The sequence below is a fragment of the Stegodyphus dumicola genome, chromosome 3, assembly GCF_044657685.1.
Source record: "Stegodyphus dumicola isolate Sdum_Otavi_A_Nest chromosome 3, ASM4465768v1".
Lineage (NCBI taxonomy): Eukaryota > Metazoa > Arthropoda > Arachnida > Araneae > Eresidae > Stegodyphus > Stegodyphus dumicola.
The window spans coordinates 169,941,370-169,968,409 of record NC_140770.1 but is presented as its reverse complement, the minus strand read 5'-3'; the positions used below and the strand labels follow the sequence as shown (position 1 = coordinate 169,968,409).

At 31.7% G+C, this 27,040-nt stretch overlaps 1 protein-coding gene across 2 annotated transcripts in view; it reads right to left on the bottom strand.

The window, feature by feature from the left end:
• The window catches only part of LOC118197801 (uncharacterized), a 109,228-nt gene that overhangs the window by 70,588 nt on the left and 11,600 nt on the right, over nucleotides 1-27,040 (bottom strand). For both annotated transcript variants that reach the window (XM_085813607.1, XM_085813608.1), the window contains exon 2: nucleotides 19,387-21,850. In XM_085813607.1, coding sequence (XP_085669733.1) covers nucleotides 19,387-21,814 — 2,428 coding nt within the window. In that variant the 5' untranslated portion in view covers nucleotides 21,815-21,850. The remainder of the gene's footprint in view (nucleotides 1-19,386; nucleotides 21,851-27,040) is intronic.

Genomic DNA, 27,040 nt, shown 5'->3' with positions numbered 1-27,040 from the left:
GATAATCAGATCCTGACTGGCTGGAAAATTTGTCTGGTAACTAACCACGTCTGGTTTGAAGATGTTTGTAACCATCTCTGTTTTGAGAATGATGATGCAAAATTTCTTGTGAAAATCATTTTTCATAAAATAAAATTAATGACCAGCATAAACAGGCGTTAAATAAAAATACAGAATTATGATGCATTAGAAATTTTCAAATGGATTTTCAAAGTTACATTGAAATATTCTTCTGGTTTAATTATCACTTCAACGTCTTTACAGATAAAGCGAATGAACAGAAAACTTCATAATTTAGAATTTAGGCCAAATAAGAGTTTAACTAGCAAGAGCGACAGGAATTCGAAATTTCATTCAGTAATGGAACGCCGAAGAAATTCTGCTAAGTTTTACAAACTATAAGTAATTATAAATTTGCTTAAAGTACACTAGAGTACTTACTATAAAAGAGTGTACTTACTACAAAGTACACTCTGCCCACACATACACCGAAAAAGAAAGAGGGGGCAATTCTATATGTCCCATTCTATTGGGCCAATTGACGAAATTTATTTTGCGTTTTTCTTGTTTCGGAAACGCGACTTAGGTTACAAATTAGATTTATAGTATATAGCATTGTTCTAGCATAGGTATTATGATACAAAATTAGACTTTTATGAAATGACCTAAGAATTTTTTTCCATATTTCGATTCTACGACTCAAATTTTGCCTGAATATTATATTTTGTAAAATTTGGTGAGAAACTCACCGAAAAATTTAAAAATTCATCTTGGCGCACTTTTTTGAATTTTTTGCGCCGAGAATAACTCATTTGAGGAAATTTTTAATTTATAGTAATCTACTTTCCTTCCCTTTCACCGTGCACAAGCGGGAGAAAAAAAAAAAAAAAAAGATGCATTGTTTATTCTTTCAAATAATTTTAACAAAGTGCGTAAACCACATACGGCGTTATTATCACATACAACAAATATGCCAAATTTCAAAATGCCCCAATATATAAATCTGCGTATATCTTGGAAAATTTTGAGGAAAAATCTCTAATTTTTTGCAGGTATCCTTAGAAATACATCTACTTTAAGGTGATGGCAAAAATTGTTTATGTTGTAATTCAAAATGTTTTTAGTAAATTTATAAATTTACTGAAAAATACAAACTTCAAAAATAAATCAGAACATATATGCGAATTTATTTGGATTCAACCTAAGTTTTGAATTGTGAAAGAAGGAATCAATTAAGTTTAGTAAAAGAAAGAGGTATTAATAAATATATACCAAACTGAATTAACATTGGAAAAGCTAAAATTTTGAGAGCTAATTTTTTATAAACTATTAGAGCGATTCCATTCATAAGAACGGGAGGTATAGAACTGTCCCCCCTGTATTTTTTTGGTGCAGAATATAAATGATAACATATCTATTCGGTAAAAAAAAAAAAAAAAAAAAAAAAAAAAAAAAAAAAATTAATTCTTTGCATAAGCGGATAACATTTATTTAGACTAAAAAAACAATATGGAATACTTTGTCTTTACTAAAATAATTTATCGTAGTCTCTTCAACTAGCATCAGAACTTATACCAGTGCTATTATTACAAAACATGAAGTCTTTGTTTTTAATTGGGACATTAAAAACACACTGTTCATGCATTTTAATGGTAAATAATAATCTTCTACAAAAATAGATATTATTCAAAGTATTTCATGTCTATATTTCACTTCCTTATACATCTTAACAGTTCAAATTTGTTAAATAATATTTACATTTGACTCAGATTTCATGCATGATTAAACTCAGATCTAATATTAAATCTGCAACTCTTCGAATCATCTATATTTAAGTTTTAAGAAAGACAGAAATCTTTTGAGTGCATATATGATTGTATACATCAACTACAATAAGAAACGCGGAAATGTATTAAAAGTTAAAATCACTTCTAATATTTTTGTGAACATTTATTACTGTAATTCCCGTTAAGAAAAAAATTAAATACAAATTTTAATGCAACAGTCACCCGATGAAGTATCCAATTAAATCAAATAGAAAGAAAAACACGTCAACATAAAACTTAAAATTAGACAAAACAGTTGTTTTGCTTTACCATAAATTTTAAATAAAACTTTCAATTTCGAGGGCGATTAGATACAGATAAATTTTTTGAGGCGGACGGATCCTAAAGAAGAGAGATCTGTGCTGGTTGCTTTTGAAATCGACATAACTTTACTTAAAATTTATGCTAGAATGAGGTTACTATTTAGTTTAATTTTGAAGGAAAATTTATAAAGCATTTTCTTCCTCCTTTCGGCGTCTCTTCGTGGTGTAAAACTGAAAAACATGTCTGACGCATAATCGGGAGGTCCAGAGTTCGAGTTCCAGCAAGGGCACTGCGGATTCCTTCAGTTTCCTAGCATCGAAAAATTTCAAAAGACTCTACAGGTGACGCCCGAACTAAAAGGGGGTGAATGATAATTCTTCACCACCAGTATTTGGGTAGAGTACTCCTCATCCACAGTCGCCTTTTAAAAGAGGGAGCGTATGGGGTATTTTCTCCCTCCTTTCCTTGCACGCCTTCGTCGTGTAACGGGAAAGGACGTGGGACGTGTAATCCGGCGGTCTTGAGTACGAATCCCAGCGAGGGCACTGCACATTTTTCACATCTCTTGCTTCAAAAAAAAAAAAAAAAAAAAAAATCCTAATGTCTTCAAAATTACAGTTAGAATTTTTAAAATGCATTTTAAAAACAAATGAAATGGTGTGTTTTGTACCTTAATGAAAGTTTAAACAGTTAGAAAATTATCCCACTGAGGCTCTAAATTTTTAATTTCTTTAAGATAATAAACAGTTTGACAGTTTGATGTATGAATACAAATCACATATTAATAACGAAATAAATAATTTAGCTCTTCAAAATGGGCATAAAAATTAGCCTATTTATTTAGCAATTTTAGCTCAGTGTTCCGCGAATGCAAGTAATACAAGTCTGCTTAATATCGAAAATCAGTAACGCTCCATTGAGCCACAATCTGAATGTTTAATTATTGAAGATTTATGTTTAATCACGAATGCGCTGCATGCTTAATCATAGCCATTACATATTCATGATTATTCTTCTCATGAGGTTCATAATACGCATGATAATAATCACAAATTAACTAAGCATACATCTTAATTTTTCAACAGGAAATATAGATGCAGCATGATGTAAAGCAACTAGAACGTATGCAGTGAATTTGCTGTTGAATCTACAGCTCTTGCTTTCAATAAATAGATTTTATTTTCCTTATTAATTTTAGTAATTAGCCCTGGAAAGTATAAAGGTCGCAGCAATTAATAAGATAAAAAAATGGCAGTAACATAAGACAAGTCTTGTTGCTGTCATTCCCTATTTATATTCATTACCTAGTAACAAACTTGAAAAGGAAATGGTATTTGAAACTCGTGTTTGAATTATATGGAAGATGGTTAATGTTAATGGCAAAGATAAAAATTGCCGAAAATCATCTTTAGATTGGCACTGGTTTTATGAGAGATTTTCGATTTCAGGAGAGTAAGCTAGTGGTCTACATACTTTGTTAACTCACGAAAACCTTAGAACTAAAAGGGTTTTTCAAGGAACTCCCTACCCTTAGCGAAATAATATATTGAATGCAGTGAATAAAACATGGATTCTCTAAAATTTTTGGTATCAGTGGTCTTCAAACTGTGTCAGATCAATGAAGCCTTAGATCTAAAGGTTTTTTTTTTCAAGGAATCCCCTACCCTTAGAAAAACATATATTGAATGCGGCGAAGAAAACATGGATCTGCTAAGATTTGTCGCTATATATATATATGTGGTCTTCAAACTTTGTCAACTCACTTAACCTTTAGAATTAAAATGCTGTTTTAAGGAATCCCTTACCCTCAAAAAAATGTATATTGAATGCAGTGTAGAAAATGTGGTTCTTCTAAGATTTGTCGGTATATATATATGTGGTCTTCAAACTTTGCCAACTCACGGAACCCTTAGAACTAAAAGGGTTGTTTTTTCAAGGATCCCCCTACCCTTAGAAAAATATATACGGAAAATATGGTGAAGTAAACATGGATCTTCTAAGATTTTTCGGTTTATATCAGTGCTCTTCAAACTTTATCAACTCACGGAACCGTTAGAACTAAAACGTTTTTCTCAAAGAAACCCCTACCTTTAGAAAATTGTATATTGAATGCAGTGAAGAAAACATAAATCTTCTAAGATTTGTCGATATATATCAATGGTCTTCAAACTTAGTCAGGTCACTGAACGCTTAGAACTAATAAGACTTTTTTGGGTAATCCCTCCTATCCTTTGAAACATATATTTTAAAACAATTTTTAAAATAAAAATTATATATTATAGGTACAGAAGAGTTAAAGAATATTATTGTATTTTTTATTAAAAAACTTTATCATAAAATTAATGTACTTTTACTCATTACTCATTATTACTTTTACTCATTATCACTTTTACTCATTATTAAATCATACTCACTTTTACTCATTATCACTTTTACTCATTATTAAATCATACTCACTTTTACTCATTATCATCATTACTTTTACTCATTATTAATTTTACATTAAAATTAATGTACTTTTACTCGTGCTACAGGTGTCACTTGCCCCTGCATTATGTTTAATGGCAAATGTATGCTTGCATTATTTTACACAAACTATCAAAATCTTGCTCTGTTGATGTCGTCTGTAGTCTCATTTAATATTCTGCATTTTATTTGTTACAGTATTTTGTGTTTTTGTAGCCACATTCATAGAGACAATTTTTTTTTTTTTTTTAAATTAAATGCGTTGTTCGGAATGGCATGAAAATGTTTAATAGCTTTGTGCGAAGTTTCTAGGTATTTCAGCATGGATCTACAGCCAAAAATTTAGCAGCTGACCTTTCTTAAGTTTAGATATTAATTTGTTGATATGTCGATAAGTTTTTCCCTATCCTTCACTGGCAAGTCTTCTGATTTATCGTAGTACTCGAACGGGATTTTTATTGTCACATTTCTCATCTGGGAAATATTTTCTTAATAGTTAGCAAATGATATATATAGGAATTGCGAATTATTTATTCTTAATGAATTACCTTGCGATGATAAGATGCAAAACATTTGATTTTATATTAAAAGATTTGATCCTAGATCAGAAGAATATGAATCAGTCAGGGTTTCCTGTTTCAGTTTTTGCAACATGCCGCCATAAAATCGTGTATTAATGATAATACGGAATATGTTTTTATGAGAAAAACATACCATTTTGTTTAACTCGTACAAGTTTATTACCTTTAACAACAGGTTTCCTCCGAGTCAGTTGTTGGATAGACACTTTAATTATAAACTGATTTTTTAAAAATTGCTCATAAACAAAAAAAAAAAAAAAAATCACTTATATCCCTTTAAAAACAGAGCATCATTTTCTTTGGAAAAAGACCCTTTTGGTAAAGAAAAGAGATGGTGTCTTCTGTTTATCAACACACTGTCTTTAACACTGTCTTTTTTCAACGCCAGACACTATTCGGTTGAGAAATGACTCTTTTCTAAACTAGAGGTGAGAAGTGAGAATTTTCTTGCGTCATTTACAATCGTACACTTGACATTTAAGCGAAATCCACTGGCACAATATAATTTTTTCAATATATTTTTAAATACCGATGAACCAGCGAATGATTTGAATAGATTTTTTTTCAAGAATATGGGTTCTATGTAACGGGTATTTTGCTTCATTTGCCCAAATAAAAAGAAAATCGCATTACTTTTAGTTCAACCCAAAATCATTGCAGTTACAAAAGCTGTTCGCAAATTTTTATACGATTTTTCGTTGTACTTGATTCGAGATTACTGTGGTGCCTTGACACAAGATGATTATTTTTAAGATTTTCGTTGCTCTTCATGGGTAGCTGAATTAATCTCATAAGAGAGGTCCGTTCCCTTAAATACCCTTTATATTTTGATCTCATTTACGAGAGATGCATCAATGAAGAGAAAACGTTTCATTTAACCAAATGGTTATTTTTAGGTTACCCGAAATATAAAAGCTCTTTTATTTGTTTGTTCATTTATTTTGTCTAAGACCAACTGCTTTCTGTCTTCTTGCTGTATATGCATGTTTTTACGATGCTTTCAATTAAAGTAAGAGCAATTTAAATTACATTTACGTTAAAATTTTCAAAACATCATTACAACTATTACACAATTTTCATCTAAATTTCTGTCAGCTTCTGTTGTTCTATAAAAATGTTATCGTTTGATTTGTAATAATTATGTTTTCGTAAAAACTGATCCAGAAGTTACAGTTCAAAATAATTTTCTCAAATTATTCTGTGACTCGAATGAGCTATTGTGCTTCTGTATTTAGAATGAAACAGAACGTCAATGTAGAAGTTGAATAAAATGTTTGCTTTTCGAAATTTTAATCCGTTTGTGCTCTCTGAAATTTCCATATCCTGTACACAACGCCATTTTTTTTACTTGAAACATTGAATGTGAAAGCTCACATTCCTTTGTTATAATGATTATAATTTCGAATGGGATTCTTTTCGCGATTAAAAGATCAAAACTATACTATTTTTTACTTTATCAATGTACGGTGAGTAAGATCCTACGCATACACTAATGCTATTAGTGTTAAAATTTAAAGAAAAACTTAGCTTCCATTTGATTCATAAATAGCTTACGATTATTGCAAAATTCATCAATAATTATTCCCCGTAGAAACCATTCTTGTAAAGAACATTTGAATCTGAACTGAAATTTAGCTTTCAATAATTGGCAATAGTTAGTTACATTTATCCTTTTCGAGCATGAAGTCGCAATCGCTATTTTATTCGCATGTTTATTATGACTTTATAAAGACGTTTTTATAGAAGTTTATAAAGACTTTATTGTGTTTATTACGCGTTATTAGCTCATAAACTTCTGCTTTTGTTTTGACGCTTTGACTCCAGAGCATTATTTGTGCCTTCACAAATTCTGTCAAATGGAAATAAACATCAGTAATGGGGTAACCTTTAATCCAGCTATAAAAATGGCTTTTCCTATTGGTAACATTCTGTAATCTGTTATCTCAAATGATCACATCTGTTGAAGATAAGATACAAATATAATTCACCCCGAAGATAAAACAAACGTATCACTTGTCCACGCACACTTGAACAATTTTAACTATCGTAACTGATTTATTTACTATAAAAGTAACTCCAGATGGGTCTTTACACTCGTAAAAGTAAATCATCGCGCGAGCAAATAAACTTGTTAAACCAATATTACTTGAAACTGATACTACAGAAAGTAGTGTTTTTCGTCTCAAGTGGGAATTTTCTTCGAAGTTCAAAATAATTTGAGAAAGTTTCTTCAATTTTCCAGTTCATCCATCCAAGGTGGCTATAAATGGTTAAATTATATTACAACGTTTTTTCAAAAGTTTTTATCCACAGAGTTGAAGTGGTATGTAACGTAATAGGTCCGGGGCTCAGATTTGGTTAAACAACGATCCGTGCAATTCTCTTAGAAGCAAATTTGCGTAATTCGAACTGATCTTGGGATGGTTTGACACCCAGGAAAGTTTTATCTTGCGTTTGATTTATCCAGCTACCATAGAATACTAAATATCTGCTGCTTTTGATGTTGTCCTAGAGAACTTCGATTTATTAATAATTCTTTAGTGCAAGTTATGTATTAGTAAATAGAGAGTTATTTATTAGTAGGCTTACCATAATATTTATTTAGTAGTTATTAAACTTGTATATTTTTATAACTAGTATTCATTTAGTAGTTATTAAAATTGTATTTATGAGCTTAGCTTATTACTAAGAAATTATTACTTTTTATTACTAGTGTGAACTTTCTTTAAAAATTCTTTGTTATTTTTGATGGCATCGAAAAATCCACTGCAGTTTAACTCACTGTTAATTTTGCAGCTTTTTAAAGCTTTTATTGTGATTCGGCAACTCTACCTTTTTCTTCAGAATTCTACCTTTCTTTTTCTTTCGCTATTTATTACTTCAGGCTGGTGCCAATTTGCCTGGCTTTCTGAAAATGTATTCTATTATTTGAATGAGGCAGTGAAATGTTTTTGCCTTGGGCAATGAATTATTTTGGGGAATGAAATGTTTTTTTCCCTCTGTCATTTTATCCTTCACAAATTTTATATTTTCAAATTTCATAATTACTTGACGAAAAGGCTTTTGCAATCCCAACTTCATCAAAAGTTGATACATTGGTATTGTTTAATTTGCAACAGTTCAAATAATGTTTTCACCTGAAGATTCAGTTTCTGACCATCCTTAATTATCCAAATAATTTTCCATTAATAATCCATTAATTTTTATTTATCCAAATAAAATTTACTTCTCTACCGAAACTGTTTTAAAAAATGCCCAATGTAAAAAACACATCCGTTACAAAATGCCGTAAACTCTCCTAGGATTGTATTCAATTTATTTGTTCCATTATTTTTTAGTATTCTAAAGCTTTCTTCAAGCCCATAAGGTGTTAACCCAAATAAGCTGTTATTTTTTAAACATGATTTTACAGTGAATCGCTATAAACGGCATATCACTTTTAAAATCATTGCCACCAAATATTATTGCCCTCTATTATATTTAAAGAAATTAAGTAATGAATAATCTGCATGTATGTATATATTTTCCTCGGATTGTGCAAGAACGACGGTACCTAGAGCCATAGAATATTGAATAACTTAGACCTCTACCCAAACATGTGCAAGTGGTAACATGAATTTTGAATTTCGTATTTTGTAAAACTTTAATGAATTTTTGATTAACGAACTCAACGATTTGAAAGCCAGCAGTGGCAACACTGTAAGGAATAAATCATTTTTATCTCCAATGAGGCAGACCGTCTATCGGAAACTCTGAAGATATGTTGTTTTTAAATATTTTGTGGTTTTGCTGTTGAATCGAATTTTATCTGGCATGAGCGCCACAAATGTGATATGTAATAAATAAAGTAAACGCACAAAACGTTAATAATAAAAAGACAAAAAAAAAAAAAAAAAAGCTTTATTAAAACCATCTTGATGAGGAAACTGAACATTGATATGATGAACTGAGAAAAAAACTAAAAAAGCATAAAAATGCATGTTAGCACTTAACGCTGCATCAGGAATTCTAAATATATTATATTGTAATATAATATATATTGTTATTCTGCTTTTAAATTTTTTTTAAATTTTGCTGTTGAATAGTATATGGCGTAAGTGCGAGGAAAATGATGCTTAATAATAAAGCGAAAAAGAGAGAAAAAAAGGGGAGTTAGTAGGAGTGACTAGCAGCAGACTGATAAGACTGCGAGCTTAACGAGGGCGTGAAAAACCTTAACAAACCGTTTTGGGCGATCGTTAAAATCTGAAACCTTTTAGATTTCATTATTATTTTCTTTTTAATTTATTCATTCGCAATGCATTACAGAACTGCTTTGTCATTAAGAAAGCAACCTCAAATGTTTTTAAACCTTAAACGTGATCTAAATATATAAATATTCCATTTACTTCGTTATTATTTGCCCATTTCTTCACAAATTTTCCTATAAGCAACACCTCTAAAAACACTGAAATTATTTATACCTCATTTAGAATAAAATATACGTATGAAAATTAGCTTCAGAATTCCCTCCCACCCTCCTTGCTTGAAATAGTTTTACTCATTCAATGTTACTGTTTACTTATTCAATACAAATCCCGCCCTCAGTATTCAAATTCTGTGCAGTATAAAAATACGCCTTCAGTAAATGAAATAAAAAGCAGCTGCCATTATGCATGCTAAACGATTTCAAACAATCATTAAAAACCGCAAAATCAAGTCTTTTTCAGGGTGTTGTCCTTTGGCGAGGGTCAGTTCAAAGGTGGAATATTGTTGATACGAGAGTCCTTGTCTGGTTCATTACCTCGTGTAGCACAGTAATTACTCTTTAATGCTGTCTCGTTCTGTATTAACCGCATTAGTAAGCGAGGAAGCATACGTAATGAATGGCAATACAATTTTTAGCTATAAAAATTTCTTGCTTAACAAATTTAAATACTGTTATGGGTGATGCTAAGATATCTGTGACTTTGTACAGGAGCAAAAGTAAAAAGTCATTAATTTCGTATTCTTGAGAAATCTTCAAAAAGAACGCCAATAAAAAACACTGGAAAGTATTCACGACGAATTTCATATTAATGAGGCAAATGACGTTTTTGCAGTGGTAGAGGAATACGAAATAATTATGTTTTGTATTACATAATTCATTTACAGTTATTAAAAATTTCGCAGAGAAAGCTTTCATTAATTTCAGTAATGGTAAACAAAATTTAAAAAGCGAATTCACTGATAACCTACTTCTTTTTGTCTTTTTAACTTTATTATACAGTTTCATTTTCTTGGCATTTATGCCATATACAATTTAATAAAAAAATTCTAAAAATATTTAAAAGCAACATATCTTTAGAACTCTCGTAAAACCATTTCTCAATTCATCATATCAGTATTCAGTTTTTTTAGCAGGATCATTATTAACGTTTGCGCGTTAAACGTATTAACGTTTGCGCCTTCTCATTATTAACGTTTTGCGCCTTAAATTTATTAATTAAATATCCTGTTCTTTGCACTTATCCCACATACAATTCAATTCAATAGCAAAATCACAAACTATTCAAAAACAGCATATTTTTAAAATATGGAGAGCATTGGAGATAAGAATGTTCCCTTCCATACAGTGTTGCCATTGCTCACTTTCAAACTGTTGAGTTTTTAATCGAAAATTCAATAAAGTTTTATAAAATATGAAATATGAAATTCAAAATTCGGGCTTCCAGGTGGACATGCTCGGGTGTAGGACCACATTATTCAAAATTCGATGGCTCTACTTACCGTCTTTTTTCACAATTCGAGGAAAATACATGCACGCATGCAGATTCTTCATTAACTTCTTTAAAAATAAAACAGGGCGATAATATTTCGTGACAACAATTTGAAAACTGATTCGCCTTTTATAGTGAAAGATGCAATGTCCGGTTTCGAGACTAACAGCCCATTCTGTCTAGCGCCTTTTTGGGCTAATAATTTAACTATGAAAAATGAGTTTACCATTTTTAGACTCATACATTTGCTACATTGAACACCGAATTAATTGTTAAAAATTTGAAAAATAAATCGAGGATCAAATAAGACTTGAACTGTAACAGTTCTCAGAATTTTGCTAGCTGCATGGATAAACTGGTTACCAACCAGTAGCGATTAACTGCTAAGATAACCTGAACAGAAAAACTCAGTTCAGATCAGTGTTTCTGAAAGTTTTCATCATTGCGGAATCCTTGAAACAATGATTATACCTCAGAAGCACCTTTACAAAAATTGCATATGATTAGCTGAATCATGGCTACTTCTCGTGGAATCCTTCACAAGCTCACGAGCACTAGGACTGCGGGTTACCGTTGGAAAATATTAGAATGCCCATTTCTATATTCAGTTTCTATGTACGTGATTCATTCTGAATGCAACTCTGAAACAAATTCCATCTCACATTTTAATGAGGTTATTATTAGTAATTACGACAAGACATCCATATTCTTATCCAAAGTGTTTAGAACCTTACATTGAACGTAAATATACTGTTGCCAGTGTATGCCAGGAATTCTTATACATAAATGCGTAAATAATACAGAGGTTTTTCGCACATTTTTTATATGATTTTGCTTTGCTATAATTTTCAACTTGTAAATTTCTTAACTGAAGTTATATTTTTGAAAATATAAATAATCGTCTGCTATTTGACAGGTTTGCTTTCATACAAAATGGACTTTTAAAGTAAGCAATGGAGCTATGTTTGGGCTCTTTCCGAAGAAAATTATTCGAGCTTTTTAAAAAGTTTTGTGAAATCCAAGGTTTTTTTATATCTAAAGCTATGAATGTAATATTTTCAACGAGAAAGGAACACAAGTTTGCCTTCAAATGGAAGAATTGTCGTAAATACATATGCAAGAAAAAAATGGAATGTTGCAAAGGTAATATCTTTATTGCTAAAAGAAAATCCGCTAAGTTAAAGGATAGTTGCAAATTCATTAAAGGGTTCAGTGTCAATTGTAAAGTGATTAATGCTGATTTGAATCTTAAAAAAAAAAAAAAAGGAAAAAACATAACATGTGCATCTTTTTTCTCTACAACATATTGCCAAACGCAGAACGCACTGTAGAATTTTTTATAAGAAACATTTATCCGTATAAAAATTGAAAAATGTTGTCACAGTAGATAAATCTTGGGTATATATAAATGACCGTAATGAAAAGAGATCTATTTACTATCAACCAAAAGAAGAAAAAAATCTTAAAACAATGTTCAAAGAATCTATATATAGTTTTTAAATGGATTTATGATTATTGCTGGTTTTTCATATAACGGCAAATTAAAAATAAATGCAATGGAAAAAAGTGTCAAGATCAACTCCATATATTATCAGGAACATATTTTGTATCCAATTTTTCAAATGTGAAATACCTTCTCTTTACCCACAGTGACATCAATCACTAGAACTGCATCAAGACAAAGCAAGCAACCACACGTCAAAATCTATTGTTAATTTCCCGGGAAAATGGATTAAGAAACTTATATCAAACACTTTATTCATATTCCTGTATTAAATTTGCTGGTGTACCCATAGAATTTTGCGCTTTGGAACTTTTATAAAGGGGACTGACTATCCAAACGCCGCTCTATTGGGCTTTGGAAAGCTGTTCAAGAGGAATGGAATAAAACAACTGTTCCGATGCTACAAAAGGCTTTATTGTCTTAGAAATAAATAGTGTAGAAAGGTAGCGAAGAAATTAGATTATCACAAAGAACACTTAAAACACAAAAATTTTAGGCAAAAGTCGCCTGAAAATTATGCCAACAGCATCTGTATAAACTTTTGTTTAATTCATTAGAGTTGGATTAGCATTTGAATGTTTATTAACTGCTATCGTCCGCCTGTTAATAATTTTATTTTAATGTAAGCATTTTAAGTAAATACAAATTAAATTTTGTTACTTAATTTGTGAGTGGCAGCAATATTTGATTTCAGATCATTGTTGCTTTAGAAAGGATATTCTTAAAACATGTACATTAGGATGCTGGATTCTCTTGGCTTGCCTTGAAGAGTATATGCTGTAAATAAAAGTGTTTTTATTAGAGTAATGTTTAATGTGTAATGTTTCTTTATTAAAGTATTGCCTTTAAGAGGGGTTCTTTAATAATTTTAGGGTTTAAAGGGTCTAGTGTTTAAATATGGGTAATTTAGTGGCACAAAATTCAGCGAATTTTCGGGCTTCATCATACACTAACAATTGCATCAAAAATTTCAGTTAGATAAAATTTGAGTCAAAATAAAGCTCCGAATGAGGATTATTTAAGGGGTTAAAACAACAAGAATCAGCCTGATATTCATAAATTTCTAGGACTAGTTTCAAAGGCAAGTGAAATCATTTGCAGTTCTGCAGCTGAAGGAGGAGGTTCAACATTTAAACTTTCGGAACTAATCCTGCAGATGTACGAATAATACGCTGATTCTTGTTACTGCAATTCATTCCAATAATAAATGATAGTTGTTAGTTATGATGATGGGGAAAAATTGGGTCGACAAAAAATGTCTTCGTATAGGATTTTCTAGTTTTTTTCAGTCCTTACAGAATTTTAAATTTTTAAGAGATTTTTCCTAATTTTAACATTATTTATTGGGTGTTCACGAAATCTCTTGTGAATTAATACTTAGAAGTAAACTCGTCACAATTTATATTGATTTTAGTGATCCTCAAAAAGGATCGTTATGATAAAGGTTCTGAGTTTTTTAAGAATACTCTTAGAAAAGAATTTAAGAATTTTTCAAGAATACTCTTAGAGATTTTTGAGACCAGGAGAGAGTTATAGGTAAAAATTTCAACACTTCAGAGGAGCTTTGTGAATTCTGGAAACAGTTATTAATGGTTGCTGACATTTCAAACTTTTATACTGTATTTGTCAAATTGCAAGTTGCAGAATTATTCGTTTGCAATTACTTAAACTTGCATAACCATAGTCTCCTATAATCAATGAAATTTTTAGGTATTACACTTGTTTGATTTTCCAAGCAATTAAGTTACAATGAAAAGGCACTCGAAGTGATAAAAGTTCAACTAGTATCTGCTAAATAGTAACAAAATGTACATCAGAATTTAGAGTTTTCCCCTTCCCTGGAGGTTTTCGTCATTCTGATTATAAAGTTATTGCGTGTAATAATGGCAATATACATTCTCACGTTTATCTGTTATTATTTTACGAAGCAACTTTGTACCGTCCGCTTTCCTCCTGAAAAAATTTTGCTAAAGTAAACGTGCAGCTTGGTATCCCTCTTACGTAGTACAACGTCAACCAAAATAAATAAATAAATAAATAAATAAAATAAAATAAAATTTAAAAAAAAAATCTGAAATGTTTGAGATTTTAAATTACGTCCAAAGGGGCGTTTTTTAACATTTTGTGTGTTACCTTTCTTTATTAAATATCATGTTCCTCGCACTTAAACCATAAGATCCAGTGCAACAGCAATATCGCAAAATAGTTTTAAAACGAGCATATCTTTAGAATTTCCGGATACAGAGACTCACGCGCTGGAGATAAAAATGTTTTTTCTGCACAACGTTGCCATTGCTCGCTTTGAAATCCTTGAGTTTGTTAATCAAAAATTCGTCAAAGTTTTAAAAAATAGGAAATCGATCATAAAACAAATTTCAAATTTCAAATTTGGTCTTCCACATGCTCATATTCGTTGGAGGATTACGTTATTCAAAATTCGATGACTCTATGTACCGTTGTTTTATCACAATACGAGAAATATACATACATTTATGCAGATTTTTCATTATTTAATTTCTTCAAATATAATGCAGGACTCTAACATTTTGTGGCAACAGTTTGAAAAGTGAACCGACATTTATGAGTCCGACGCAAAATGCCAAAACGAAACTAATAGTCCTTCGGGATTCAAATCCCTTTGGACTAAAAAAAAAAAAAAAAAATCCTCTTAAATAAATTTTGTTGTCAAAGTTGTATTACATCTGATCATATCAATAATTAAATATCTATTTAGTTTTTGGCTGCCTAAATATACTTTTCATATAATTAAGAAGTACATAGCAATATACACAAAAAATCACTTTTGCAAAGAATGTTATGAGCGTCTTATTCAAGCATAACAAAGTTGTAAAAAAAATAATAATAATAATAATTCACACATTTGTATAAAGCTGGATTCCATTCAATGTTACCCCCGCCCATTTCCGAAACTCGTTTTTTACAGTTTTTGAAACGCATACTTTTGTACTAATTAAACTGTTACTTTGAGAATAAATTTTGTAAAATAAAAAAGAGATGTTAATTTTGTAAAAATAAAAGATGGAAAACTCTTGTTGTCTGGTTATGCTAATGTAATCTCTATTTTGAAGATTCTGATTTGATAGTTTTTATTTTGAAGATTTTGATTTTGGAAAGAATTCAACCACAATATTCCATTTTATTGTAGATTGAAGTAATAAGAATTTTTTATACAAAAGAAATATTTTCAAAAAATTATATGCTTTTGATTTTGAAAGTCTTTATACTTGAAATGAGCACTGTAATAATTTGACTATTAAATCTGATTTTTATTGTAAGTCAAAGAATTTTCTATAGAACAAAAATAATTTTTGAAGAATTAAATTCAGATTGGAAATTTTTGAATGGAAATACGTTTTTAAGAACTTTATTCGTATATAGCTTTTTCTTAAATCCATTTAGATGAAATAATTCGATTCCCTCTCTAAGCCGTATCAGAATGAAATTGAGTTAAAAAAAATAAATCCATGTAAAAAAAGAATTTGGTAGATTTATATTCTACAGGAAGAAATTATTGAAACGAAGGAATGTGTTTAAAAAAATTAATGCATTTTCATTACATGATAAAAATTCAGATCATGTTATTAATCTCTGGTTTTCCCTCTTCTCGGTTTTATGGCTGTGGGCATACTTTCGAGCAAATGCGTACTTCTTATATGAAGTTCAAGGGCAGGATAAGTAACTTTTTATTGTTGTTGTGATATTTGTATTTAACAATAAACAGTGTCAGTTACTGATGGTCCATCTAACAAATTAATGTTTAGATTTTGGATGGCAACAGAAGAAAATTTTTAAGTCATATTTTGGGAAACGACCCGTAATGAATATTATTAAGCAAAGTTGCAAACAATGGAACTATTATCAAAGTAGTGAAAGCCGCTTTGGTTAATACCATTGTTAACTTTGAATAACAGCATTTAGCTTTAATTATAAAATATGTATATGCCTCTAATGAACAAAACTGTAATAAATTTGATCACAGAAATGGGAAATAACTTATTTTTAAGGGTATTAATTTTATGTAGTCTCAAACCAACAAAGCAGATTTATGTTAAAGGGCTTCGAAAATGTTCAGCTATAAAATTTAGAAAAAGGAATTTAATTTAAAAAAAAAAAATCTTAAAGCTTTCAGATTTTATATTACTCCCAAAGGAGCGTTTTTTTCATTTACATATACATACACGTTCGAGCACTTTCGTTACATTTGAGCTAATGCTCTTTTAGGCTAAAATATTTTAAAACAGCCTGTCTTTAGAATTCCCGATAGACAATCTCGCGCGCTGGAGATAAAAATGTTATTTCTCTTACAGTCTAGCCAATGCTCACTTTGAAATCGTTGAGATTAATTCATTAAAGTTTTAAAAATTAGGAAATGCACTATAAAACAAATTCGAAAATCAAAATTCGGGCTTGTGGGTGCCCATGTTCGGGTGGAGGATTACGTTATTCAAAATTTGACAGCTCTAGGCACCGTCGTTTTTCCACACTGTGAGAAATATAACTACATTCATGTACATTCTCCTTTATTTGATTTTTTTTAAATAATACAGGGCGATGATATTTGGTAGTAACAATTTAAAAAGTGTTTCACCGTTTACAGTGAAAAGCCACAAAATGCCGTTTTGAGAGCATTAGCCGTTCTGAGCTTAAATAAATAAATAAATAAACTAATGCAAATTAAAGAATAATATCTTTTTTATATACATAATTTAGTATGCATTAAAAATGCATCTTTCTTTAGCATTTATTTAAAGTATATTTTTTATGCATTCAAAAGTGTGTTTTTCTTCTAAATTGCGAGTATTAATACTTATTGCGGATTTAAAATTAAACTATTAATATTCGCTATTCAGCTAGTAATAAATATCCTTTTAAAAATAGCTTTTGAAAAATTAGGTTTTCTCAATTTGTTTCGAAATATTTAGTTTAGCAAGAAAATAGCCTTCCCCAAAACAGTGTCTTCTAAATTTGTATAGAAACTGTTTTCACATTTAGTATTTTCAGAAAGTAGTATAAGCAAAGAAAAGATTTAAAATTTAGGCCGTACTATTGAAGAGATCACATATCTTTGACCTCGATGAAAATTGCATGGGTTCTTTACATAATATTTACAAATATCTCAATAATATGAATCTGAAATGTTAATTTTATTTTAGGGCACAAATATTGGAATAAAAAAATTCCCAAAATGAGCAGGATATGAACGTGACATTACTCATGCTCTCGAACCAGTTTTCTCCACTTAAAAATTTTTTAGCGATTTTATATAATCATAACGAAAACTAGATAGTCAGTTTTTACTATTAAGAGTTAAATACGGTGGCTGTTACACAATTTTAAAACTACAAAATATTATAATGCACTTCTAATATTAATTCGAAGATTCACTTCTCGATAATTTGTTTCTAGTGTAATTTATAGTTATCTTCGCATAAAAATACCAACAAAGAAGTTAGAATTCAACTTAATTAAATAAAGATGTAATTTTTAACAATGTAGTACTTTCAAACTTGAGCTCATATTTTATATCAAAGTTTCAAATTCCACAAAGAAAGAAACAATTAATAAATAAAGAAATCTAGATAAATCCAAAGATCCGATCTGTTTCGTATTTTTGGTACTAGTATTTTTTAAGTATGAAGTACCAGTGGAATTTGAAACTTTGATATAAAATATGAGCTCAAGTTTGAAAGTATTACATTGTTAAAAATTACATCTTTATTTAATTAAGTTGAATTCTAACTTCTTTGTTGGTATTTTTATGAGAAGATAACTATAAATTACACTAGAAACAAATTATCGAGAAGTGAATCTTCGAATTAATATTAGAAGTGCATTATAATATTTTGTAGTTTTAATTTATATATATATATATCAGCTCGATAGATAAGGGTAATTTTAAAACTCAGCAGATATTATAACAGTTTGCATATCCATATTAAGCTAAAAAAAATCCGAACCAAAATAATTCTGGTGTAGTTTTATAGAAAATTTTAAGAGAGATGAGGGATATAAGATATTGGTAACCGCAATGATTAAAAACATACTAACTTACGTTTCTACAGATGCAGAAATTTTAATTTCAAAATTTAACATTTCATCTATTCTTATTCTAATTATTTTCGCGGAGCATTATTATTCTTTACTTTTACCGATTTTATGCAGAGTATTAGTTTTCACTCTTTTCAGAATAAGTAAAGCATAAAATACATCTTGTAACAGTTCTCTGCGAACTATATTTTATGAAAATATATTTAATATTTTTTGCATAGTTAAACCAGCATCTATACTATTTTTCAAATTTATATTTAAATGTATTTAAACACAGGCATAGTAATTATATATTTCAAAATTGTACGTGAATGTATTTTTATCTATTGTATAAGTATTTATATACGTTATCTTGCATTACAGGAAGTATTCAAAATTAAAAGTATCACTGGGTTTCATTCTTTAGCAATGCATTAAAAAAAACAGTTATGTTTGAAGTGCAGTAAAAATCTTAAATTCAAAAAACTTTTTTTTTCACCATTAAAATTTCACATATAGAATTTCAGTGCATTACGGAGTAACAACGCAAGCTTTTAAAATGCAGATTTCAACGGAAGATAGACGCTGACTAATTGATAGGCGTAATAAAACTCAAAATTCTGTCAACTCAGATGCAAATAATTTGATACAAATGTCTTCATTATCTAAATAAGTAGTGTGTTTTAAAATTACTTGATTGTAAAAAATATATTTTCAGTTACTGGAGCATTGGTAAATTTTAATAAAAGATTAGAAAATTCTATTTGAATGCCAGAAAAGCACAATTTATGTGTTTGATATCTAAAACAAATGATAAAACAATTTAAAATTTAAAAAAAAAATGCGTTCATAAAATTCTTATCTGCATGCTTATCATTTAAATGAAATTCAGACCTAAGATATAGATTTTAGACATAAAACTGATAAGTTTAAAAATTGTATTAGAAATTAAAGCTTACCTTGGCCGAGATGATGAGCCATTCCTTCTGGACAGTAAGGATGCTGTAAACCGGATATGGTCGGATCTAAGAGTCCCCAGTGAGGTGCCATTTCAGGACGCAGATAACCATGGCCCGAGGATGCAAATGTCGAAAAGCCCGCGGTACGATTCAACTCGTTCTGGTCACACCCACTGGGCTGAGATGTTGCGGATAAGTTTAAAGAATTCTGGGCAAGGTTGAGTCCAGAGGTGAGTGCCGAAATGCCATAACCTGCACTTTGCTGATGATCATGGACATTCGGCGTTTGCGAACCCGACCAGTGATGCCCGCTTTGAGAAACCATTGACTGGTGGCCTCCCATAGTCTGCCCAGCAACGTAAGGAAGCATTGTCAGTCCACCTGTCGGAGACGCATAAAGAGCTGAAGATGGTGAGGCAGGATCTACAGTGTACCCCGAACTTGGTTTTCCAGGATACAGTTCCCTCCCTGAATACGAGGAAGGCGAAGAGTAATTACCAGCCATGCTGTAAGGAGCCATGCTGCCAAACGTACTGACCATGACTGAGTCACTAGCGCTGCTGGTGTCTGTTTCGCGTTCCCTATCCCTTTCGCCGTCAGATGGCGCGTGGTTCGTGGGTTGCTGGGGTTGTCGCGACTGGACGACCTCAAGGCTGTGTCTTGGACTTGATTCCCGCCCTTCACCCTCCCTACCAGGCGGGGACGAAGAAGCGGAATGGCTGAGAGTATCTGAATGGGGGCGGGACTCCTCTCTTTTATATGGAGATTCTATTGGTTGAGCTTTGTCGTTTTCAGTGACGGATGGGACTGTCTGGTAATTCCAATTGCCGCCGGCCATGTCTGCAGAAAGATGGGCGGTATCCAGCATCCATGCTTGTGAAGTTTTGTTTTTGTTTTCGTTCCATACCGGCTCAGAATGACCAAAATATCGAGAATTTCTTGATTTATTTTTATTTCCTTTCGTAACTGGCGTGATACCTTTCATTAAAACATACGTTGACTGAGTATTATTGTTAGCATGAGTCCAGAGTTTAGAATCGTGTATTACAGTATAAGAATGATTTTGATTATGAGAATCAGCAACAGTAGTGATTTCTTTATTACTGGTCATTGATTCTTCTCCTTCTGTTGAAATAGGTTTGTGAACATCTTGTTCAAGGTGAGGAATATTTGGAAGCCAAGAAGACATTTCTGATTGCTTTATATCGTGACATTCCTGTTCCCATGCTTGATGGGCATCCATCGTAATTTTCTCACGGTTCTTTCTCAATGTTTCTAAATCTTGATCAGCTGAAAAATTTTGGTTAAATGATTCATTATTTATTTGGTGATTTTGATGGTCTTCGCGACCAGGATGATTTAGCCATGAGTCGACATCAGCTTGAGCAACAGTAGAGTTGAGCTGCTGCTCAGAGCACCAGTGTTGAGTTGCTGATAGCTGCACATTTTGGGAGTCATTATTATTACTTGAACGCTCGTTATGCACTTTCTGTCTCGCAAAAAATTCCTTACCATGGTCAGATCTTTCCCAAGAGTGAGTATCATCAGATTTTTCTAAATTCGATACCGAGTTTCGTTCATTCCAATCTTGATGAGAATTCAAACTATCTTCTCCAGTTTCCATTTTTGTATTTTCTTTAGAAACAATAGACTTATTCCCCATCTCGATATTGAAAAACTGTTGTGTCTCCAACCATGACTTAACGGAAGCTGGTACCATATTATAATCGTTAATTATAAGAACATTTTGCTCACCTAACCATTCTTCTTTGAAAGACTGGTTCTGCTTGTTGGATATCCAAGAATCATGGAGTGTTGAATTGTTGACGTTACTGGAATGTACAGCACTGACTTGTGAAATGGAATGAAGCCTTGGTGTTTTCTCGTCAGAGTCCCTTTCAACATTATCTAAACAAGATTTCTCCTCATATTCTAGTTTCACATAATTCCCTCCCTCATCTACGTAATGCATTTCATTATTAGAATTTTCAAAATATTCTTTTTCAGTTTGGTGATGGCTAGAAAGTTCCTGCTCAAGATTTTTATAATGTTCTTGTTTTATCAGAGGCACTGCTCCTTCGTTGTTCATTGAATTTCTGCTGAAAGAGTTGGAATGTGCAGGTTCAAGGACGAACGTTCCATCGATGGTTTTGAAAGGATTTTTCGGAGGGCAATGTTGGTGAGCTTCATGATTATTGACTATTAGTCCTTTGGCATTAGCTTCAGTTGTAATGGTGTATTTGTCGTAATTCTCATAGTATTGTACCGTGATATACTCTTGCGACTCATCATCTGCAACATAATGCACTGTATGGGAGTTATTGCCATCTTCTTCCTTGACGTAGGGCGTACTGTAATTTTTGGTTGATACGTCATTTTCTTGGTGAGAGTAGGAATTCGAAGAAGTTACGTCAGGAATAGAAGCCATCGGGGTCTTTGGAAAACTTCCAAATAAAATATGTGCCTGCAAAATATAAGAATAATATGTAACTATAAAACGAAGAAAAAAAATCTTCATTTTAGATTTATTATTAAATCTGACAACTGATTTTGAAATTTTCTTTTCGTTTTGAAGAGCATAACTTAAAATTCGCCAAACTATTTAGAAAAGACAGTTCATGTCAAAAACTTTTCTTAGTGTAAGTAAATAACAGCAAATTCTCTAATTTTCTAAAAATTCGCGTTATTCGGCCCACAAGCGGCAAATGGTAACCCCGCTGAACGCTGGTAGTTCTGTCCGGAATTCGAATCTCGGCGAACGGGCTGGCTGCATGGGTATTTTTGTGGTTTTCCCCATGTGTAAATGTGTGTACGAACCAGTTTCCCTTAGAAAGTACTCCAAGAAGGCATCGCTTCCCTTAGGCAGATAGCACGCTTTTCCATACTTAAATAAACCAAATAAGCACAATTCGCTGCAAAAGAGCTTTCGATTCTTCTTAGTATGATCTAACTTTCTAAAGATCAGCTTAATTTCTTAAAACCTTAAATTCACTTTCAGAAGAAATCTTTTATTTTAGTATAGCGTTCATTTTTAGTAGCTTTCAGTATGAAATATATTACTTTGTGCCTCAATTATCCTCGTTCCTCACAATAAAAATTAATTACATAATGAAGGAAAAAAATCGGAGCACTTCAGATGGCAAAATAATTAATGAGAAGGTCGGCTTTAATTTTGTTAACTTGATATTAATTTTTAGTTTATAAAGTTTCCTTTTAAGAATCTTAACGCATCATTCTTTTACATCATCAAACAAATTGGAGGCGAAGGCAGATTAAATCTTCTTTTTTTTTTTTTTTTTTTTTTTTTTTTTTTTTTTTCAGCAGCATGTTGCGGACAGAAACAAGTTGACACATTAATTGTATCTATTCCAGAAAGTATACATTTTATGTAAATTTGCAGTAAGAAAGAAGGAGCAGACAGACTACAGTCTAACTAGACGAAAGCGTAGAAAGCAAGTGCGTTATGTTCAGAGTAACATCTTAATTCAGACTTAGTTTTGGTTTCCAATGCAGTTTGATTGGATAGTTAATATTGCTTTAAAATTACTATTAGCTGTTTGAGTTTTAGTTTCGTTTACATCATCAAAATTACGTAAAAATCATATGACATGGATTAAGCTCGAAATGACGCAGTGCAAATAGAAGTTACTATGCTTAGAATACTGAAGGGAATTTAAGTTGCTAATTTAATCCTTTACATATTCTTCATTTTTCTTACATATCCAAAATATAAAAAAAAATCCTTATATATATCCAAAAAGGGAGGTGCACTAGTACATGTTATAGCAGTTTCATGTACAAAGTTTCAACATTCTAAGGCTACTCGTTTTTGAATTATGCGAGATGCATACATATGTGCGTACAGACGTCACCAAAAATGTCTTCGGAATCCATTTTAAATTCATTTTACAGTCCGTTTTGAAAAACTGAGTCCTTTATTCTTCCCGTATGTACAGATGTCAGGGGAAAACATCGTTTAAATGGCTTCGAGAGCGGTCATAATGCATATTTTTGTTGAAATATGATACCCGAAATTTTTCACGATTCCGTTACTTCGTTCAAGGAACTTAAAAAAAGATTAAGTGCCCATTCATTCACTGACCAGGAGAGTTGGAAGCAATTATCATGACATCTGTTCCATCTTCAACACACGTGCTTAATTTCTAACCTCATAAGCAGTGCCGGCGGAAGCGGCTTTGCACCGCAGCAGGACGCCACACCAAAGAATTTTGGACAACCGCAATGTAACTCGTTATGTCCAACTGCAGCTTTATCTTATACCAGAGGAAGAGTTTGCTGAATAAATACGACAGGTTCGACAAGTGCTTTCAAAATCTGTAAGCTAATTGAAGAATTCGAACATCTGCCCGCGGCTGCGAAAAGGTCTCCCAGCTTTGAACATGTTCTCAAATTAACTTGGCCTAAAGCGTATCAGAAAAGAGGAAACAGTAGTCTAGACAGATACCAAAAGAGGCAGCGACTCGATGATTAGAGGAATATCAGAAGTGTAGAAGCATATGAATTTCCACAGTTTTCAAAATTACTGCTGTTTCCTGCTAAATTTTCTTCTTTAATCTTTTCCCCGAAAGCTTTAATTTCACTCTAATTTTGTTATTATATTATATGTTATTTTCATTTCTTCTCTTGATAAATATGGACGTTTCAGACGTTTATTTTGACTAAAAGTAAAAATCATTAGCCATTTATTAAGGTTATAAGTATAGAATTCGGCACAGAAGTAAGGAAAATGTACTTAATTGGATTTGCGTGACTGAAGAGAATAAAAACTGCAAGGAACCACTTAAGACCAAAGATGAAATCATTTTGGAAGACACCTCTCGTTCATTCCAACCTGACGCAGCAAATTCTTCAGTAAAAAATTAACTATTTGAGACAACAAAAGAACGAAAAAAAAAAAAAAACCAGAGAGAAAATATTACAGTTTTCAAAACTTACAGAAAAGAAGTAAAAAAAAAAAAATGTACAGTCAAGGCTTTGACATATTACCGCATATTCGGCGTATAAGACGCATCGATGTCTAAAACCCACCTATACTTTCCAAACTACATTTATTAATTTTTAAGTAAATTCGCCGTATAACGCGCACCCTTTTCGTTATGAAGAAGCCTGAAAGATACATGTGCGATGCTCTTATCTTTAAAGTTTTGAAGTCATTCATTCGAAGATTTTTCCCATGCGTTCGAACAATGGTATACTGAAAAGCGATAAGACCATAACGCGAGTGAATAAAATTTCTGCAAACATGGTGGATTGTATTCAATGCAGGTGTGCACCAGAATGTCATTCTAGGGTTTGGAGAAAAGACGGACAGAATTTGGGGATGACAGACAGAATGCCCTTTCGACCCGAAAGAGTTTGCGGAATTAGGAATCAGATGTTTTCTCTTCCTGTAGTCATATGAATCCGTCGTTTTGAAGTGAACATCGAAGGCCTTTAATAAACTGAATTTGCTTTAGCTGAAATACAGTTGCTGTAGTGTTTAGTATAAAATATGGCTCTTGCCAAAGGAAGCAACACAGTGCTGGTTTAAAAGGCGGCAAAGCCATTCAGTTTGCAAAAGAAAATGAACTCGTGCTACTGCAAGGATGTTTGGCGTTGGGGAAAGATAGATCGGCTGATGATAATTTATTTATGAATAAGGGTAAAAATGATGGTGAAGATGAAACAGAATTCGATGATGTGTCTGAAGATGTAACGGAAGACGAACACGACGAACTTTTCATGTTATCCTATAATGAAAATTTTTATATTCATATGATATGTCATTTCTTTTAAATCAGCAGCATTTGGGTACATGTAAAAATCAAATTTTTGTATGCTGATGTTTCCCTTAATTTAATCTATAATTTTTATATCTGGCGTATAACGCTCCCCGTAAATTTATATATATATTTGTATTAAAATGCGCGTTATGGACTGGAACACACGGTAACCAATACTCTATGCAGTTTTCAATACTGCGCTACACAACGCTAAGCGAAGTGCCGAAAAATACTCGGGATGCTACTTAAAAGAAAGATTTAGAAATTCCGAATGAATTATAACATCTTCTCTACATATAATAAAAGAAATAGTCCGTCTCTGTGTGTGTGTGTGTGTCTTTCGTTCTTGCTGCGCGTAGCTAATAGACCCAGAGCTACGAAATTTGGTACATAGGTCCATCTAGACAACAGCCAGTGCACCTCGAAGCGATTTTTTCAAAATTCGAATGAGATTTTTTTTTTAAATCTTTTTTGATGAAATCGCATCATTTTGAATAGTTTCATTCTTTTAGAAATGAGGTTTTGGCAACAGTTTTTCTTTCAATGCTTTGTTTACTCGACTGCTGACTGTTGAAAATGTGAGATGAAATATTATTAATTATACACGAAACACGCACATCGGTTTACATGCAACAAAGTTTTACATGCAACAAATCACAGTTTACATGCAACAAATCCCAGTTTACATGCGACAAATGTACATAGTTAAAAGGGAGGATACATATTGTTGCATTGTTAATATGTCTTTAAGCCGTCAATCTTTCTTTTCCATAGTGTGTTGTCCTTATTTCTTAAAATAAAAAGCCATTGTTCTGAATTGTACCTGCCGCCCCGTAGGCATATTTCACAAGTGCACATAAGCGTAGCCACTGAGGGAGGGGTTTTGAAAATGGACCAATGAGCTCCTATTGCTCTTGTGACGCTAAATCTTCGTGTATGTTATTTACGTTTTAATTTGCATTTGTTTCGCAGTTATAAATATATGGCGTAATAGTAGAAAATCTCGTAGTGCTTTCTTTTTCTGAGTTTCATTAATCGCTGACATTTTTATCACACTTTAATATTTGGATTGATATTCACGGTATATTATGTGGATTAAGAGAATTCAACTGTATATTTGAGCTGAGAATGACTGAAAGTGTTACAATGAATCTAGTGCTTTCTTATTTCAGTGCGTGCGTTCTTTTGATTTTTAAAGTGTAACTTTCAGAACACATATAATCTGATTATATCCTTTGTTAACATTCAAAATTATATGTGAAAAAATTGAATATACTCGTTGTGAATACGATAAATTCACTCTGTTTGATAAGCATTTCTTGTGTAGACAGTACATTTAAGAGTAAGCCTTTATTAAATGTGAAATTTAACGCACTAAATGTATACGAATGCAAATTAATAAAGTTCACTTTGAATAAAATTCTGCTTTGGTTATTATTATAGAACATCTTTTTTATATAGACTGCAATAAAAAGTGCTGACTTCTATTTACATATACTATAATTGGTGTAAATATTTTTCTCATACGCATAGTTTTATGTAAAGATTGCATCTGGGCTCAGATGTTTATCACATATTTCTTTCTTCATCTTATTTACCACTTATTAAGTAATATTTCCCATTGCAACATGTGTTTGTATTTATTTCAACCAGGTAATGAAATCTACCTGGTTGAATCATAATTTCCCAGAAATATTACTGGATGCTCATTGGTCCATCCTAGAAGCCACTGCCACGGTGGCTACACATATGTGCACGACTGAAATATGCGCCCCGTAGATACCTGTCGAGATCTTCCGCAGTTAAGGGAGAAGTAGACATCTGGCTTTTATGTTTATCATAGCATTTATATGACCTATGATGTTTTTCAG